The sequence below is a fragment of the Diceros bicornis genome, chromosome 19 (assembly GCF_020826845.1).
Source record: "Diceros bicornis minor isolate mBicDic1 chromosome 19, mDicBic1.mat.cur, whole genome shotgun sequence".
In the NCBI taxonomy this organism is placed as follows: Eukaryota; Metazoa; Chordata; class Mammalia; order Perissodactyla; family Rhinocerotidae; genus Diceros; species Diceros bicornis.
Genome location: NC_080758.1, coordinates 3,846,926 through 3,863,523, shown reverse-complemented (window position 1 = coordinate 3,863,523; position 16,598 = coordinate 3,846,926). Strand labels below are relative to the sequence as shown.

At 31.2% G+C, this 16,598-nt stretch overlaps 1 protein-coding gene across 3 annotated transcripts in view; it reads right to left on the bottom strand.

Moving 5' to 3' along the window:
- Window positions 1–16,598, bottom strand: part of SYCP2 (synaptonemal complex protein 2) — an 84,104-nt gene that overhangs the window by 54,655 nt on the left and 12,851 nt on the right. For 2 of the 3 annotated variants that reach the window (XM_058562377.1, XM_058562378.1), the window contains exons 2-14: window positions 15,901–15,962; window positions 14,785–14,928; window positions 13,837–13,965; window positions 12,931–13,035; window positions 12,584–12,608; window positions 10,433–10,518; window positions 9,476–9,561; window positions 9,174–9,208; window positions 8,174–8,316; window positions 8,044–8,096; window positions 6,752–6,797; window positions 6,114–6,209; window positions 2,083–2,143 (exon numbers count right to left, since the gene is read on the bottom strand). In XM_058562377.1, coding sequence (XP_058418360.1) covers window positions 2,083–2,143; window positions 6,114–6,209; window positions 6,752–6,797; window positions 8,044–8,096; window positions 8,174–8,316; window positions 9,174–9,208; window positions 9,476–9,561; window positions 10,433–10,518; window positions 12,584–12,608; window positions 12,931–13,035; window positions 13,837–13,965; window positions 14,785–14,928; window positions 15,901–15,924 — 1,033 coding nt within the window. In that variant the 5' untranslated portion in view covers window positions 15,925–15,962. Of the gene's footprint in view, window positions 1–2,082; window positions 2,144–6,113; window positions 6,210–6,751; window positions 6,798–8,043; window positions 8,097–8,173; window positions 8,317–9,173; window positions 9,209–9,475; window positions 9,562–10,432; window positions 10,519–12,583; window positions 12,609–12,930; window positions 13,036–13,836; window positions 13,966–14,784; window positions 14,929–15,900; window positions 15,963–16,598 lie in introns of those variants that run through there. The other variant, XM_058562379.1, reaches the window with a different exon arrangement.

Sequence of the window (16,598 nt, the reverse complement as noted above, 5' to 3'; positions counted from 1 at the left end):
ATGGTAGAGAAATCATTAGTGATTGCCTGGAGATGGGGTAGGACAAGGGATGGATAGATTAATAAGAGCAAAAAGAACACTTGCAGGTGATGGATATGTTAATTAACTTGATTGCCATGATGGTTTCATGTATGATGAAAGGTATCTACAAAAAACCTACAGCTAACATCATGCTTAATGGTCAAATATTGAACGTTCTTCCCTAAGCAAAGATTACAAAGCAGACAAAGATGACCACTTTTGCCACTTCTATTCAATATTGTACAGGAGGTTCTAGCCATTGCAATAAGGCAAAGGTAGAAATAAAGGAAGGGAGAGAGGAAAGAATAAAGGGAGGAAAGAATAAAGGAAAGGAGAGAGGACAGAAAAGGGAAGTAAGGAAGGAAAGAAAGAAGGAAGGAAGTTAGTTAATAAGGGAGGGCATAAAAATCAGAAAAGAAACAGTAAAACCATATGTCTGTTTGCAGACAGCATGACTGACTACCAAGAATACCCTCAGGAAGCCATACTACAACTACCAGAACTAAATAGTGACTTTGGCAAGATTGTAGGATACAAGACAAGTATTTCAAAGTCAATTGTATTTTTATATACCAGTAGAAAAAATCTGGAAAATGAAATTAAAGATCAATTCTATTTACAGTCATATAATGTAAGATTGAAGCCCTGGGAATAAGTTCACCAAAGTTATGTATAAGACTTCTACACTGAGAACTACAAAACATTGTTGAGAGAAATTAAAGACCTAAATAAACGGAAAGATATACCATGTTCATGGACTTAAATACTATTGTTACAATGTTATTTCTCCCCATATCAGAATACAATCTCAATCATAATTCTACCAGGCTTTTTGCAGCAACTGATAAGCCAATTCTAAAATTCATACAGAAATTAAAAAGATCTAGAATTTCCAAAACAGTCTTGAAAAAACCACAGTGTTGGAAGACTTACACTACCAGACTTCAAAACTAACTATAAATCTACAATAATTAAAAGAGTGTGATACGGGATCAGGGACTGGCAAATGGGTCAATGGAATGGACTACAGCATCAAGAAATAGACCTGTATTTATATCTGTTATTTGATTTTCAACAAGGGAACCAATGAAATCCAGTGGGGAAAGGAAAGTCTTTTCATCAAATAGTCCTAGAATAACTGCATATCCATATGAAAAAATGAACCTCAACTCCTATATCCACTATGACCAAATATTAATTTGAGATGGGTCATAATCCTAAACATAAAAGCTAAAACCACAAAGTTTTTAAAGAAAAAATAGGAGAACATTTTTGTGACTTGGTAGTAGCAAAAAATTTCTTAGGTTACACAAAGCAATAACCATAAAAGAAAAAAATTGATCAAGTGGACTTCAAATTTAAAAACTTCTCATTAAAGATACCATTAAGAAAATGAATAAGGAAGTTACAGACTGGGAGAAAATACTCACAGAATACATATCTGTCAAAGAATTGGTATCCAGGATATGTAGGAACACAAAAACTTAATAATAAAAGACATTCCAGTAAAAAATGGACAAAATATTTAAACAGACACTTCACAAAGGAAGACACATGAATGGCCACTGAGCATATGAGAAAGTGTTCAACTTCACTGGCCATTAGGAAAATGCATATAAAACCTATCATAAGCTATATACCCACTGAACTGACTAAATATGTCTTGATATCTGAATTTGTAGTGGTACCAGTCTGCCAAGTTGTATGATTTTGTCCTGCAGTGTTATGCAATTCCACCTATAGGAGTGGAGAAACTAGATGTTTGGATCTCATCAAACAAAGAGGATGGGATGGCAAGAGTCTTGAACATATTTACAAGAAAGTGACTGATCATGGGTTTTAGGCTAGATAGAGAAGGAAATAAGTATAGGATGGAGCTGGGATATGGGGGGGAAATGTGAGGTCAGGGAATTTGATGATTTTGAAGTATCAAATTTATGAATGTGACCATATGAAAATGTTGATTTTGCTTTCATTACTCTATTTTATTTTCCCTGAGAGCATGCAACTTATACTCCATATAAGAATCAAGAAGAGAATTATAGAAAACAAGTTTAATACCTTCAATGCTGTATAACTGTACTTTTTCCTCAGGCACAGTGACTGCTTCCCACTGATGATCCTTAAATTTAAAAACAGGTTTTGACCATAAATAAATAATAATTTAACCCTGCTTTAAAGTCTCTTTAAATACCATTTTTAAGTTATACAAACAATATAGGTTATTTTTTACTAAGTATCCCTAACTAACCAGTTGATATAACACTTTTCTTGCTCCATCAATTGACTGCATAATGTACTAAACATGTCACATTTAATCTACTTGTTCACTCTTAAAAGGAAATGGTGGTATTGAGTAATTTTATGGTTTCCTATTCTTAACCAAAAAAAGAATGACTATCCATTTATTAGAGGATATCCTTTTTTTAAATGTTACCAAATCCTGTCATTTCTTCCTTTGAAATGTTTTGTGAAATCATACTCACTCCTTAATTTTCACTCATTGATTGATTGTCCTTAGATTCAAACATTGAACGCACATAAATAATAATCTAAAACGTTTTCCACTTCCAAGTATTTTCATTGAAAATTTGTATAACTGAATAAAATAATACTGAATTCACAAAAAAGTCATAGTAAAAATTAGACACCATTTCTAAAAGATAGGATCCTAAAATCTTCCCGTAATCTTGTGAGGAAAATAGATGTAATTCTTTTGTTATTTAAGGACAACTCATTCCATAGGAATTCCCCTAACTCCTCAATCTGCTCACTAACTCCCTCCACTTCTTTGCCTTAATTGAAACAAGACTATACTCTGAGGGTACCACTACCACTATAGCCCTCACCTGTTAAGGTGCTAATTCTCCCACACTTCAAAACCTCAGGGTCAGGAGGGAAGGATTAGTATCCTCTTCTCTCCCCAATGCTTTAAGCAGCTTCACATTTCTCTGTGTGTAAAAAATTTGCTCCCTTGAGGCATATGCCAGTTGGCATACTCTATCCCTACTGGTTGTTATCACCTACTAACTTCGAAGTGACTCTTCCTCATCCATGGAGGCACCTGGTTCACTGCACTTCTTTTAAAAAATTTTTTATATTATATAAATTTTCACAGATTTTTTTAAAGTAAAAAATCATAGTATAGCAAACCCAAAATATACCCTTACCCAGCTTCAACAGTTACTGACATATTGTGTCCATCTTGTTTCATCTTCACCCTCTACTCTCCCTCCATTATAGTCTCTTCCTCTTGACCTCAATCTTTTATGCAATCTCTCCATCACCCCAGCCATCAATTTTAAAAAGTTCTTATTCTTAAAATAAAGTACCTAACATAAACCCTCCCTTGAATTCACATCTCACTTTGGCTACTATTGTGCTCTTTCCCTTAACTTGATGTCTTTAGTTCCTCTACAAATATTTCAACTTTCCAGGAATGCCTAAACCCTCACTGCTTAAGTCAAAATGCTCTTTCACGGATCATCAGTTTTTATTTTAACATTTGTTTTGACAGTGTTGATCATTTCCTCTCATAAAAACACCCTTCCTTTGCTCTCCATAACATGATATCCTTTTAATTTGTTCTCTTTTAGCTGATTCTTCAAGTATCCTTTAGGCTAGAGTCTGGTCTACCTATCCTGTATAAATTTGTGTTTTCACAGTTCTGTCATCTAGGCAGTCATTAAATCCCATGGTTTTCTTTATAATCTATATACAGATAGCTTCTAAATCTCTATCTATGGCTCAGTTCTCTTACCTGAACTTCAGACCAATATATCTAACTGCCTACCAGATATCTTCAGCTGAATAACCTACAAGTATCTCCAAGTCAAAAAATTCAAAGCTGAACTCATCATTTTTCCCATATAAAACTTATCTCCTGTGACAGCATCCCCCCATTCATCCAGTTACACAAGTTTTATAAATCCTTTCTCTATTTACTACAAACAGATCATCAAGTCTGCTCATTTCTACCTCCTTTCAAGTTTTTCTGTAATCTATCCATTTCCATCCATCCCCACCGTCACTTTCCAAAACCATACCACCATCATTTCTGACCTGCATTACTGCAAAAGTCTCTTAACTGCCTCTGGTCTCGTCCCTTTTTAATCCATTCTCCTCACCAGAAGAATCTTTTACATGAATGTGATCCTCAGTGCCTAGCATATATCTGGCACATAGTAAGTTCTTAATAAATATTCATTAAATTGATGTTACCTCCTACTTATAATCCTTCTTTGGCTCCACACTGCCTTATTTCTTTCCAATCTCCTTTGCACTCTATGCACTAACCATACTGCTATATCTTTAAGTCCTTTAAATAGTCTATTTATTCATTCTTGTAATAAATATGAGCCCTTGAATAGCTATAAATGAGAAAAGACAGGCTCTTGATTTCATAAATCTTATACTCTGTGAGGGGAAACCAGACAACAAACAACAAATAAACAAAACGATTTTAAGTAGCAATAACTAATATAAAGGAAATAAAACAGGACAATGTGATATAATGTGGCTGGGAGGTTACTCTATAAAGAGGCGATATTTGTGCTGAAATCCAAATGGGAAGGACTAAAGATGCAAAGATCTGCAGGAGGTTTCCAGGCAGAATAACCAGCAAGTAAAAAGCCCTGAAATGGGCATGATCTTTGTTAGAAGAATAGAAAAAACTGAATGTGGCTGGAACATAGTCAGCATAGAGAATGGTCTGAGATGTCAGAGAAACAGCCAGGGGCCAGATCATAAAGACCCTCATATGCCATATTGAAGAGGCAAAAGAAGGGTTTTAAGCAGCCACCATATGGAGAATGGCTTCTAGGAGAGTAAGAGAGAATATAGGGAGAATATATTACGGCTATGGAAATCCAGGGGATTAAATACATTTTTTGGGAAGAAGAATCTCCCAGCATTTCTAGATCAGTATCTGGAACATAGTAGGCATTTAATATTTACAAATGCATTTGATACTATCCCTATCATTTATAATACTATAATTGCTTATTTTCTTGTCTGAATCATCCATTAGACCAAACTGAATGAAATCAGGAACTACATCAATCGTGTTCTATCCTCTTCTCCCAAAATGAAAGTCCAGTTCCTGAAGAAAATCCAGTTAAAAATACTCCTACAAACCCTGAAGGAATAAATACACTAATGAAAACTGTCACTGCCCCTGAGAAACAGCGCGAGTATCTGGAACTCAATTTTAATTAGGCATTCTAAAAAGGTATCCTAAAGTAAAAATAAATAAAGGTATGCAGAAATCCTAAGAGATATTTGGTTAATGTTCATCTATAGTTTACCTGGAACAAAAAAGCAGGATTTTACAAGAGACAGACTAAAGAGACCAAAGCCTCATTATAATATCACCAACCACAATTAGATTAGTAAATAAAGGCCAACTCTTACTCAGATTTTGGCAAAGTCACTACACAGTTTGAGCTAGAAGTATGCCAACGTACAAAATATTAAGTGGTAGCTATTTGGAAACAATGGCTCAAGAATTTTCCTCAGGTTAAAAAGAGGTCAGTAGAAAATATACCATCTGGTTGGAAGGTTTAAATATAGCTATAATACAGCACAGACAGAAAAGAATTAAAATTCACTTCCAAATACTATCATAAGAATCAATCCTTCACTATTTTCAAACAGAAGGTTTTATGAATGAATAAGTTAAGACCATTTGTTATTATTTGTTAATGTTATTTTTAACTGAGTGCCTCTGTATTTGAGTAACTGTTGTCTTTTCTAGATTCAATTCACTTCATGTGAATGAAGTGAATGTCCACATGAATGTTAAAATTTATCTGTCATTAACATGTAATTTATTTCTGAAGAGCTTATGTTAAAAAATGAGTATTAAAATTTAACATTAATTTTTCTGCTGCAATAAAACATCAGAAAATTTTCATTTCCAGTTAGTTTGACAGGTTACCACGCTAATCAAAACTACTAGAGCTAACACTGAAATCTACTAAACCAGCTAGAAAAATAAATATACAAAGAAGCCTACATTCTTAAATTGAATTAAGACATTTTATATATACATATACATACATATAAAACGGCACAGAGGGAATAAAACTTACATCATTATCTCCAGCAATGTAGAATGATAGACTCCGGCTCCCAAGATTAAAATCTATCCAAAATTCCTCAAGTTTTTCATCTGATGGTATTTGCAGCTAATAAAATAAACATATAAAACAAGCATACACTATGCTTTTAAGAGTGACAAGAGAAAAATGATGTTATAGTCATCATTGAAGTGTTTTTTTTTAAAGAAAAGAGTATAGCTGGAAGGTGAGAGAAGATAAAGAACAGGGAAGTATAACATTTAAGTCAATTTAGAAACAATCAGAATAAATGCTGCTTTAATATTTTACACAGAAATTATCTAGCTCCAAGGAATCAGAAATATTTAAAGTGCAAATAAAGATTGAAAATATTACCTGGAATATATTCATGAGTGATAAATCAATAATGGGCTTGATTAAGGAAACAGAAGAAAATTTCAAGTACAAGTTTTGTATTTCAGTTATCCTTGGCTACAAATATGCCACTTCATTAAATGTTTCTTAGATACAGAACACTACACCAGCTGTATTTGTGATCTAATTATCACTATTTTTAATGTTCTTGTCAATTTGTAACTTATAATTCACTTGACCCTTCTACCAAAATTCATCCAATAACTAAAACAACATATGTTTAATTTAAAACTTACCTCATATTTATCAAGAAATGCTGATAAACAAGGAAATGTAAAGACCCTGAAATTAAAAATAGCTTGAGTTAAAGAAAAAATTAATAAGACTTTATAGCATAAACTTGACTAGCCACAGAAATCATGCCCAGGATCAAAAGGAAATCAGGCAGTGGTCATAACAATTTAGATAAAATCATATCTCCTTCTTTATTATTTTTTAAAAATAAGAGTTTAAGGGAAATTTGTTTCTGTAGGAAAAAGCATATTACTCTAAGGATACTACTCAACCTACCATTTTAACTAAAGTGATTGTACCAAACTACTTTTTGTGCTATTGACTACGAGCAGAGATTCCTAATTTAGCTTATACTATTAGTACAATGGAAATTCCCATAGGACTTGGGGAAAAAAAGAGTAGAAGTCAATAATATTGCTAATAAAAATGGTTGAGTTCACTGAATGCTTTCTTGGTCAGATACCATTATAAGCACTCAGCATATAACTATCTCATTTAATCTTCACAACTAAATATATGAGGTAGGTATTATTAGTATTATTTTACAGCTAGGGAAACTGAGTCAAGTAAGGTTCAATAAATTGCCCAATGTTAGAATAGGAAGAGGGAAACTTATGATTCAAATCCAAATAGTATGACTGCTTACACTTAACCTTCACCCTATCTTTTATTTTCTTAGTAAGTAAAGTAAAAGTGAACTCATTCATCCAATGTGTCCTGAGCATCAATAAGGTACCAGGCACTGCACTGCAAATACTGTTCTTTTGGCATTATCAAAAGTGATAAAAATTTACATTACCCATCCTTTTATGCCCATTCCTGAGATTAAAGGAGCTCAGAAAGAACATCTATACAGTATGTTAATTATAAAAGAACATGATTTTTATTTGCTATATATTTTTTTCCAGTATGTGGATAAAGGAGGTAGTTCAAGTAATATTTATACCTAGATTTTTATTATTCTTCAAAGACTAAACTTATGATAACATATATGCAATTCTGAAATATGGTAAACCAACTTCAGACATTCAAAGTTATTAATTAATATTAAATAAAAATACACTTTTTCCTCTAAAAAGTACAAAGCAAAATACGACCAGTGGAAGATTATTTCAGCCTACCAGTGCAGTAATTTACTAAATGGTGTTACGGTAAGATATTGTTTTCAATATCCATGTACATTTACGCTCCAACATAACAGCATAAAGTTACATTATTAAAGGTTCAACATTGTGTGCTCCCTCTTGGGCTCATTTCTGTATTAGTAAATAGTTGTATGCTGCATTACATTTACCTTCTCTTGTCTCCAAGCATGCCGTTTACAAGGTTGAGAAATATCCTGCAATCCTAATTTAAAAAAAGAGACTTTAAAAAAGCATAGTAACTTAAAGAAATTGTTATGAATTTATTTTTATACTACTTACTGTTTCAAATTCAGAGTCTTTAATTCCTTTAAATGCATTAGCAATGAAATCCATTGAAAACCACTGACATTCCAGTTCTTGTCTTTGTTTTTCTGTGGTCATTCTACATAAAGCTTCTACGATACCTACTTGTAAATCATAATCTTAAAAAAAAATTGTTAATGTATTATTTGAAATTATGAAAATTAAGGGTTTATAAAAGTCAATATATTTTATAAGGTTTTAGAATAAGCAAGAGAAATAAGGAAAATATTAGTGTAATTTACTGATTTTTTGCCATTTTCTTCCTATGGATTAGAAATATCTCATCATTACAGGAATGAATACAGCCCAAATAACAAGTTTAATAAAATAGAAGTAGTGAAAATTTTTTTAAAAAAGGATATTTAAAAGAAACTCCTAAATATTCAAAGCTCTGCCATTCCACTATTATTAGAGTTGTGAATTGCAAAATAACTCATACAATAGTCTATAAATCACAGAATCTTTGTTTTCCTTTTGTGTAATATGATGTTTACAGTTATTCCAAAGAACTTTAAACCCGTGGTTTATTCTATATGTAAATCACTACATCAAAATTTTCTCATATGAAACTTAGGAAAGAAAATTTGAGTTCTTTTAATAAACGTTTATTTAAAAAGAATCTTTCAATCCCAAGAATATTAAACCTCATAATTTCATAAAATACCATTTGAGAATTTCTTAGCAAAAGTAATTCACAACTATTGGAAAATTAAGTTATTATTCATAAATCTACCATTAGGCACAAATTATTTTTGACAACTCCTATTGTCATTCTTAATTATTATTTTAGTCCCACAGATATTTATCATTTAATTACTTATTAAAGTAATTAAAATTGCTTGATTGTGCCATTTATAATTCCTTCACTAATCTCACTACATTACAATGTTAATACTATTTTGACTAAAGAGATATTATATTCTATTAATAAATTTGGAATAATTTCAAATACGAACATTTTGAAAAACATACTTACCTCCAGCATCTAAAATCCTTTCTCCCATACTACTCCTGTGAATCAAAATAACAGATTATATACTAGACTAGTATCAATTAAATAGAAAGCCCATATGTTTGGGGGAAAAAAACTTCACTAAAATTTACAATTGGCTACCATCACTTTTGCAGAAAATATATCCATACATCATGTTAGAAACCTACAACTGTTTCTCAGTTTTAACTATTAATGCAACTCATGGTTGCCTTATTGCCTTATAAAACATCCTTTAAATTCTTGACTTGAACCACTAATTAAAGCAATATAGTACAAATTATTACATGAGAATTAACATTTCTTGGTTACAGAGTATTTTCCTGGCATCTTCAGGCATTTTGTCAAGCATAGCATTCATTCTTTTTAGAGTCTAGAAAAGAAAAAGAAGATAACCCATTAACTTTATATATTCAGTGAAACATTAAATATTTAGAGAAATATTGTAGGTACATAAACTTGGAAGCCTTAGTTTTTCTTAATCACAGCATTTTATGCAAGAAATGGAGAAGGATGGATGAAAGAATACAAAGTGTAAAATAGTGAATACAAAAAAACATAAAACATAGGATTATCAAAAATAGAATATACTATGATTCCTGTACTTAAAGAAGTTATACTCTTTGCAATGACCTATGTTTATTATTACTCTATTATAAGAACTAAGGAAGCAAAAAAATATTCCTTTTAATATTTTTCTTATAGTTATACACATGTACACACAAATATACACTAATACAGGTTATTTTTAGTATTTAAATACTTAAGAACTCCTAATATCTGGATGATATATTTTCTTTTTTTAAATTTAATTTAATTTATTTATTTTTCCCCCAAAGCCCCAGGAGATAGTTGTATGTCATAGTTTCACATCTTTCTAGTTGCTGTATGTGGGACACGGCCCCAGCATGGCCGGACAAGCGGTGCATTGGTGCGCGCCCGGGATCCGAACCCAGGCCGCCAGCAGCGGAGCGCGCGCACTTAACCGCTAAGCCACGGGGCCGGCCCTATAATTTATTTTCATATGAACTATATGTACACATAAACCCATATGGTTATGAATTTTCAATAAATGTTTAGGTAATATATTCATTATATCAGGTAATAAATTAAGACAACAGAAATATACTGTATGATAATTTAATGCCAAAATAAAATAACTATTCAATTTGATCAATTGCTACCAAATTTTCTTCACTTTCTCATTTTTAGATTTTAAAAGAGAATCTAACAAATGACTTTACCTCCTGCTGAATACAAATATTCACTCTTGAGTCAATAACCAGGGCACAAATTCGAGGTACGAAACTTTCCACTACTTGTCTTTTACCTGGATAAAAGTGTTAAATTATTGATAAATGTGTATTTTAAATTCTTTTAAATGGCAATCTTCATATATGAGCTAACGGAAAGGATGTACTAGTTCAGTTCAGAAGTCCCACTAACTGGCCTGGGCTCAGGAAGCATGAAATTCAGTGCTGGTTCTGTCACTAACACGCCATATGGCTTTGAAAACACACCATTCAACAGATGTGGGAGATCTTAATTCTGGCAAAAGAATAACCCCAGATCCAGCTTCAGCTTTCAAGCATATAAGGCAGTATTACTTTTTTGGATGAAATAAATACAGCCCAAAAGTGGAAACTTCTATTTTGAGGTTTTTACGAAAACTGGTCTCATTAATTTATAGTCATACCTCAACAATTCCATAATGGCCATCAAACACCACTCAACCTCATGAAGATGTAAATGACTTTATCTATTTCTACAAGTTAACCCTATTCTCAAAAGACAAGCCTTCTCAATACTAAATATACTCAGAGGAATTTTCCATATGCTATTACGTAAAGCAAATTTTAAAAATAATTTTAAATAATGGCACTACTGCAACAGAAATGTACAACTTTCCAAAGTGACTACATCAAAAGAAAAAAAAAATCACTCAATTAAGTGAAAAGATATAAAGATTTACTTAAAAAAAAAAAAACTAGCCGGATCACTTTATAATCATTGGTGCTTTAGGACTGTTTTCTCCTCTAAAAACTTAAGAACTTAGACTCGATTGTTATGTTAATTCCAAAGAAATCAATGAAAAGGTAGCATTAACTATTACTGAAATAAACAGCAATGGATCTTTTAAAATTTTTTGGCTTTGAAGGCAGCAAATAGCTGTTCCTTTATTTATAAACAATTCGTAGGTAATTCTTCCTCAACCCACAAGGAGATAAAATAACCTGGATTGATTGCTTGGCACAAGACACTGGCTAGACACAGCGAAAGGATGAGTTGTAACATGTTCTATGTTCTCAGTGTATTGTTGAAGATTTTATTCCATTAAATTAAGGGTTGGCAAACTATGGCCCACGAACCAAATCTGACCCACTGCCCATTTCTGTAAGGCTGTATTATTCATCATCAGGTACTGTATGGAAATATTTGAATCTATCATGCTTTATTGAGCCAGAAGTGTCAAGGTGAATTTCATTCACTCTCATGAATTTAGCCATCATCAGCTACCACAGAATGGCTTTGGTAATTAGGTTGGGCTGCAGAGTCGATAATGTTTCTTAATGAATTCAATCCAAAATTACAAGGCAAAATAGTGCCTATATGAGAAACTTATACTTTGGGGGGGTCACTTTAATGGAACTAAGTATATATTTTTTTCCAAGCTCCAACTACAGGTCCAGCAGAATTTTTGGACATGGATGTAAGTGCAAAGGAAATTTCCATATTTCAAAATCTATTTTACTGTGCAATTGAGGAGCTTCCATCTAACCTTCAATTGAAAGTGATCAATCTGCAATGCAATGACATTCTAAAAGGCAAATATTAAGAAGCTAATATAATTCCATAAATGCTTTCCAAGTGATGAATATGCTCAATTAAAAATCATGCTCATGAAGTGATATCAGTATTTGGCATTATCTGCATGAAAAGACATTTTTAAATGCAATATACATAAAATCTCATTACAGATAAGCATGAACAAAAGAACATTTGCAATCAATTTTGATAACAGCAAACACTAACTTTGAACTTTAAGTGAAATGTCACCCCCTCAAAAAAGAGTGCTACTCTCCACATTAGTAGACCTGTATTACAAAAACACTGCACTCAATTATTATATTTTGAATTATGTCAATAAAACATTTGTGTAAATTTGTTTTCTTTCTTGTTAATGTAAGTACCTACATAATATCCTCGATTTTTTTTTTTTTCTTGGCCCACAAAGCCTAAAATTTTACTGTTTGGCCCTTTACAGAAAAAATTTGTCAATTCCTGAATTAGATAATGAATTCCTCATATTAGGACAATACTATGAGAATTGCAAAATTATTCTAAAACTCTAACAGCAAATTATTGTTCCAATAGAAATAAAATGTTTATTATACCTTCATCATTGATGTCATGTATGACCTGAAAAGAAAGTGAATATCTGATTTATAATTTACTATCTTATATTATAAACCATTACAAATAGTATTAATATAACAGATTACATTTAAATGCACCATTTAACTTTTATTAACTCACCATTTATTATTATCATTTAACTTTTATTTATTAATTATTTAATTATATTAATCAGGATACATACTTTATTCAATCTGAACAGACTAATTCAACCAAGTGATTAACCAATCTATTAGTGACTTTTAGGCTCAGGGCATAAAGAATACAAATTGTTTTTTAAATAAACACATGCTTTACAACATCAGTTAATTAATGTGAGTTTTACCATCAAAAGATCAAATAAGTCTTCTATCATATTTATAACAGCTTCATCTTTTGAATTTCCTTGACTCAGAATAATTTCCTTGGATTTTTCAAACCAAGCAACCATGTAAAAAAAAGAAATGTATATATTAGTTACTTTGAATTAAATTTTAATAATTTTAAGAATGTATTTATCTATCTTTGTATTAACAGTAAACCTAGGAATAAAGAAACACCAAAGATAAAAATTCCAGTATTATATTAAAATAAACTTATGCTTTTAAACATTTTCATTGTTTTTGTTTTTTGGTAACTCACTATATTTTCCCATTGTTTAGATGGGAATGGATGATGTTAATCCTAATTCCAGGTAGAATATCTTTATTTCCCCCTTCAAATTCCTAGTTCAGAAACATTCATATAATAAATGAAAATAAATTATCATCACAAGTTATATTATTCTGGCATCGTTACTATTTGAAAAGTTTTGGTATTATTTTACTTGAATTAATTAACTCAGATATTTGAGTGCATACTATGTCCCAGGCACTGTTCTCAGTGCTGGGCATACAACAATGAACAAAACAGACAAAAATCAACATCCTACATTCAAGCATGGGAGACCGACAATAAACAATATAAAAAGTTAAATAGTGATTAACATGAGCTAAAGAGAAAATAAAGCAACTAAAGGTCTTAGGAGTCTTGTGACCTTACATTCACATGACCATCAAGGAGCCTGTGTAGAGAGTTTCCTTGTGATCTTTATCTTTGTAACATATACCACAGATTATAAAAATATTTATTTTATCTCAAAGTTTTATATAAAGTTCTCATATTTATTTTTCAACAGTTTGAATCATTTATTAGAAAGTATACCTTCAATCATATTTCCCTCATATGAATATGGTACATATTCTATACTTATCTTTTGGACTAGTCCTTGTTTTATCATAGCCAGAAGTCCAGCTTGCCCCAATACACTGATATTTTTGCCACATCTTCCAAGAGTAACCAAAATTATTGAAACAGCTTGTATATCCCTCTTATTAAGCTCCTGAAATGAAAAGTATACATTTAAACAACTGTAAACACAAAATAGTATGGAATTGGCATTGTGCTAGGAGCTTTATAATCCTCACAAACCCTGAAAGTTAGCTGTTATCATAATCTCCATATTGCAAAAGAAAAAAGTGTGGTTTAAAAAAACAACTTGCCTAAAGCCGCCCAGCCAGTGAATGACAAACTCAGTACAAAAATGGAGATCTGTATAAATTTAAGAAATTTTAGGCTATGATATAATGAATCAGTTACCTTCCATTCTAAAAAGCTCCATGTATTCAACTAACGAATACAAGAAATTTTTACTCAATCTTTTAGATTCATCACAAATCTCAGATACTGGAGGAAATTGTCAATAATCACTTTTTCTCATGTATAAAAATGCCTTACATATGATAAATCAAGTCCAACGTTTTGGATGATTTTTGTTTATTTGTTTGTTTTATTTTTGCAAGCACCAAGCATTGTCCACATAACATAAAGAATATGCTGATAGGTTTTTAAAAAATAGAGCAAGTTGTTTAAACTTCAAACAGGTAAACTATTTTTCTCCAGTTTAGATAAACAGTTAATAACGGTAACACTGCATAAACACAGCTTTTTGCATATTTTATTCAGAAAACAAGTCTAATATTTTACGTGGAACTCTTCAAAAAAAAAAATTAGCAAGCAGTGAAATAAGCATTTATTTATATAATTATAAGCGAGTTTACCAAAGCCTTTTTATTTATTTCTTCCAACGGAATACTTCTTCCTAGAAAGTAGAGTGCTAGCTAATAATTTTAACAATCATTCAACAAAAATGAATATTTACCCTGCACATAAGGTCATCCAACTTGTGGAAAAATTGTTTGCTGCACTTAATCTTCACATCTTCACAAATATCAATTTGTAAAAGTGTTTTCAAAGGTCTGAAATCATTTTTTCTTAAAGCATCATCAATGCATTTTTCCAACTGCTAGAGAAATATAGTTAATGACAAATATTTTGAATCAAAACCAAAATTAGTCACCTTATGCATCCTAGTAACTTGAGAATTGTTTTCACATGCAAATTCTCAAAAGAGTTTATAAAATATCAATTCACTTATTAAAAAATATCCGTCCACTATTAAATTTGGAGTAATGGAGTTAGAGATTAAGTTTCTTTGATAATAACAAGACTCTATATAGGAAAAACATATTTTACTAATTTTCTCCATCATTTCTTTTATTGGAAAGCCATCATTATGTCGAAATCAACAAAATTCTGTTAATGAAAGAAGTAAAATCAACTTTATAGTAACTAATACTTAATACCATGGATAAAGCCCTAACATATCTATCAACATCTTAATGAGGTTTACATAGTAAAAACAACAAAAAAAATGCATCAAGACAGGTAAAAGCACTTTTTAGAAACTATACCAACTAATATAACTTAAGCACTACATATATAAAATTTATTATTATATATTTATAAGCTTTACAAAATATGCCATCCCTGTTATTAAAGTACAACACCATTAACAAGGAATTTCATACTACAGTCTGATCACCAGACTTGATGGTGAATTGTATACATGGTTAAATAGATATATTAAAATTTACTATTTACCTACATGCAAGTATCTTACAATTTTAAACCTCAATATAAAAATATCCAGGCATAAGTTATACATGAATTACAGCATAATTCTTTTCTATGTAAAAGGTAAGTCTAATAATCAGCATCTTTAATACTTTTTAAATATTCTTAATACAGCTTTTGAAAACAAATCTATTGAAAAGAATGAAAGGAAAACATTTTTATTTAAATTATTCTACTCTTGACCATTTCATAAAAATAAGTAAGTTTTGTCTTTCTTAAAAGTATAGCACTTAGTACCTACAAATAAACAAAAAGTGATTTTAGGAATTAAAATACTTCCTTTTGGTCTAGGACTACATACCTGGAGATCTGGTCTTATTGGCATTTTGACTTAATTTTAAAAAAGTAGGACAAAAGAAACACCTGTAAAAGAAAACATATACTTTCTGTATTTTCTATATGTTTACAGCTTAAAAATCTTACACATAAATAAGCATTGCTGCTTATACCAAAGGCAATAAATATTGTTTCTTCAAGTTCCTCACGGTTTATGAAATTACTCATTTGAATCTGGCCAAAGAAGTTTCTGCAGGAAAGCCGGAAGATCATTTACTCAAGCCTTCTCTTTTCATAGATTACTTAAAGAAATGTCAAAAGTCCTGCCAAAAGGTCACAAAACTAGTTAGTGAAAGAATACAAACCTGGAACTCCCTCATCAGACATTCCTGCTCTATTTGTTCCAACTTTGGGAACACAAAGAAAACTAATCTTGAATTAATGTCTAAATGAAATTCAGGCTAATAATACAATATTTAAGAAGGGAAGAATGTGCAAGCATATTATCAAAAACAGTATATATGAGTACATACAAATATGCAATGAAAGGAGCAAGGAAAAGATAACCTAAGCACATTTTCCCTTCAGAGGAGAATGGAAACAGGAAATAATAGGGTTACATTAAGCACCATCTACAATCTTAACAAAAGCATTAACATTTCCAAATGCAATCTGGAGGTTCGCTCTATAAAGGAAAAGAAATAATACCATCTTTCCTATACA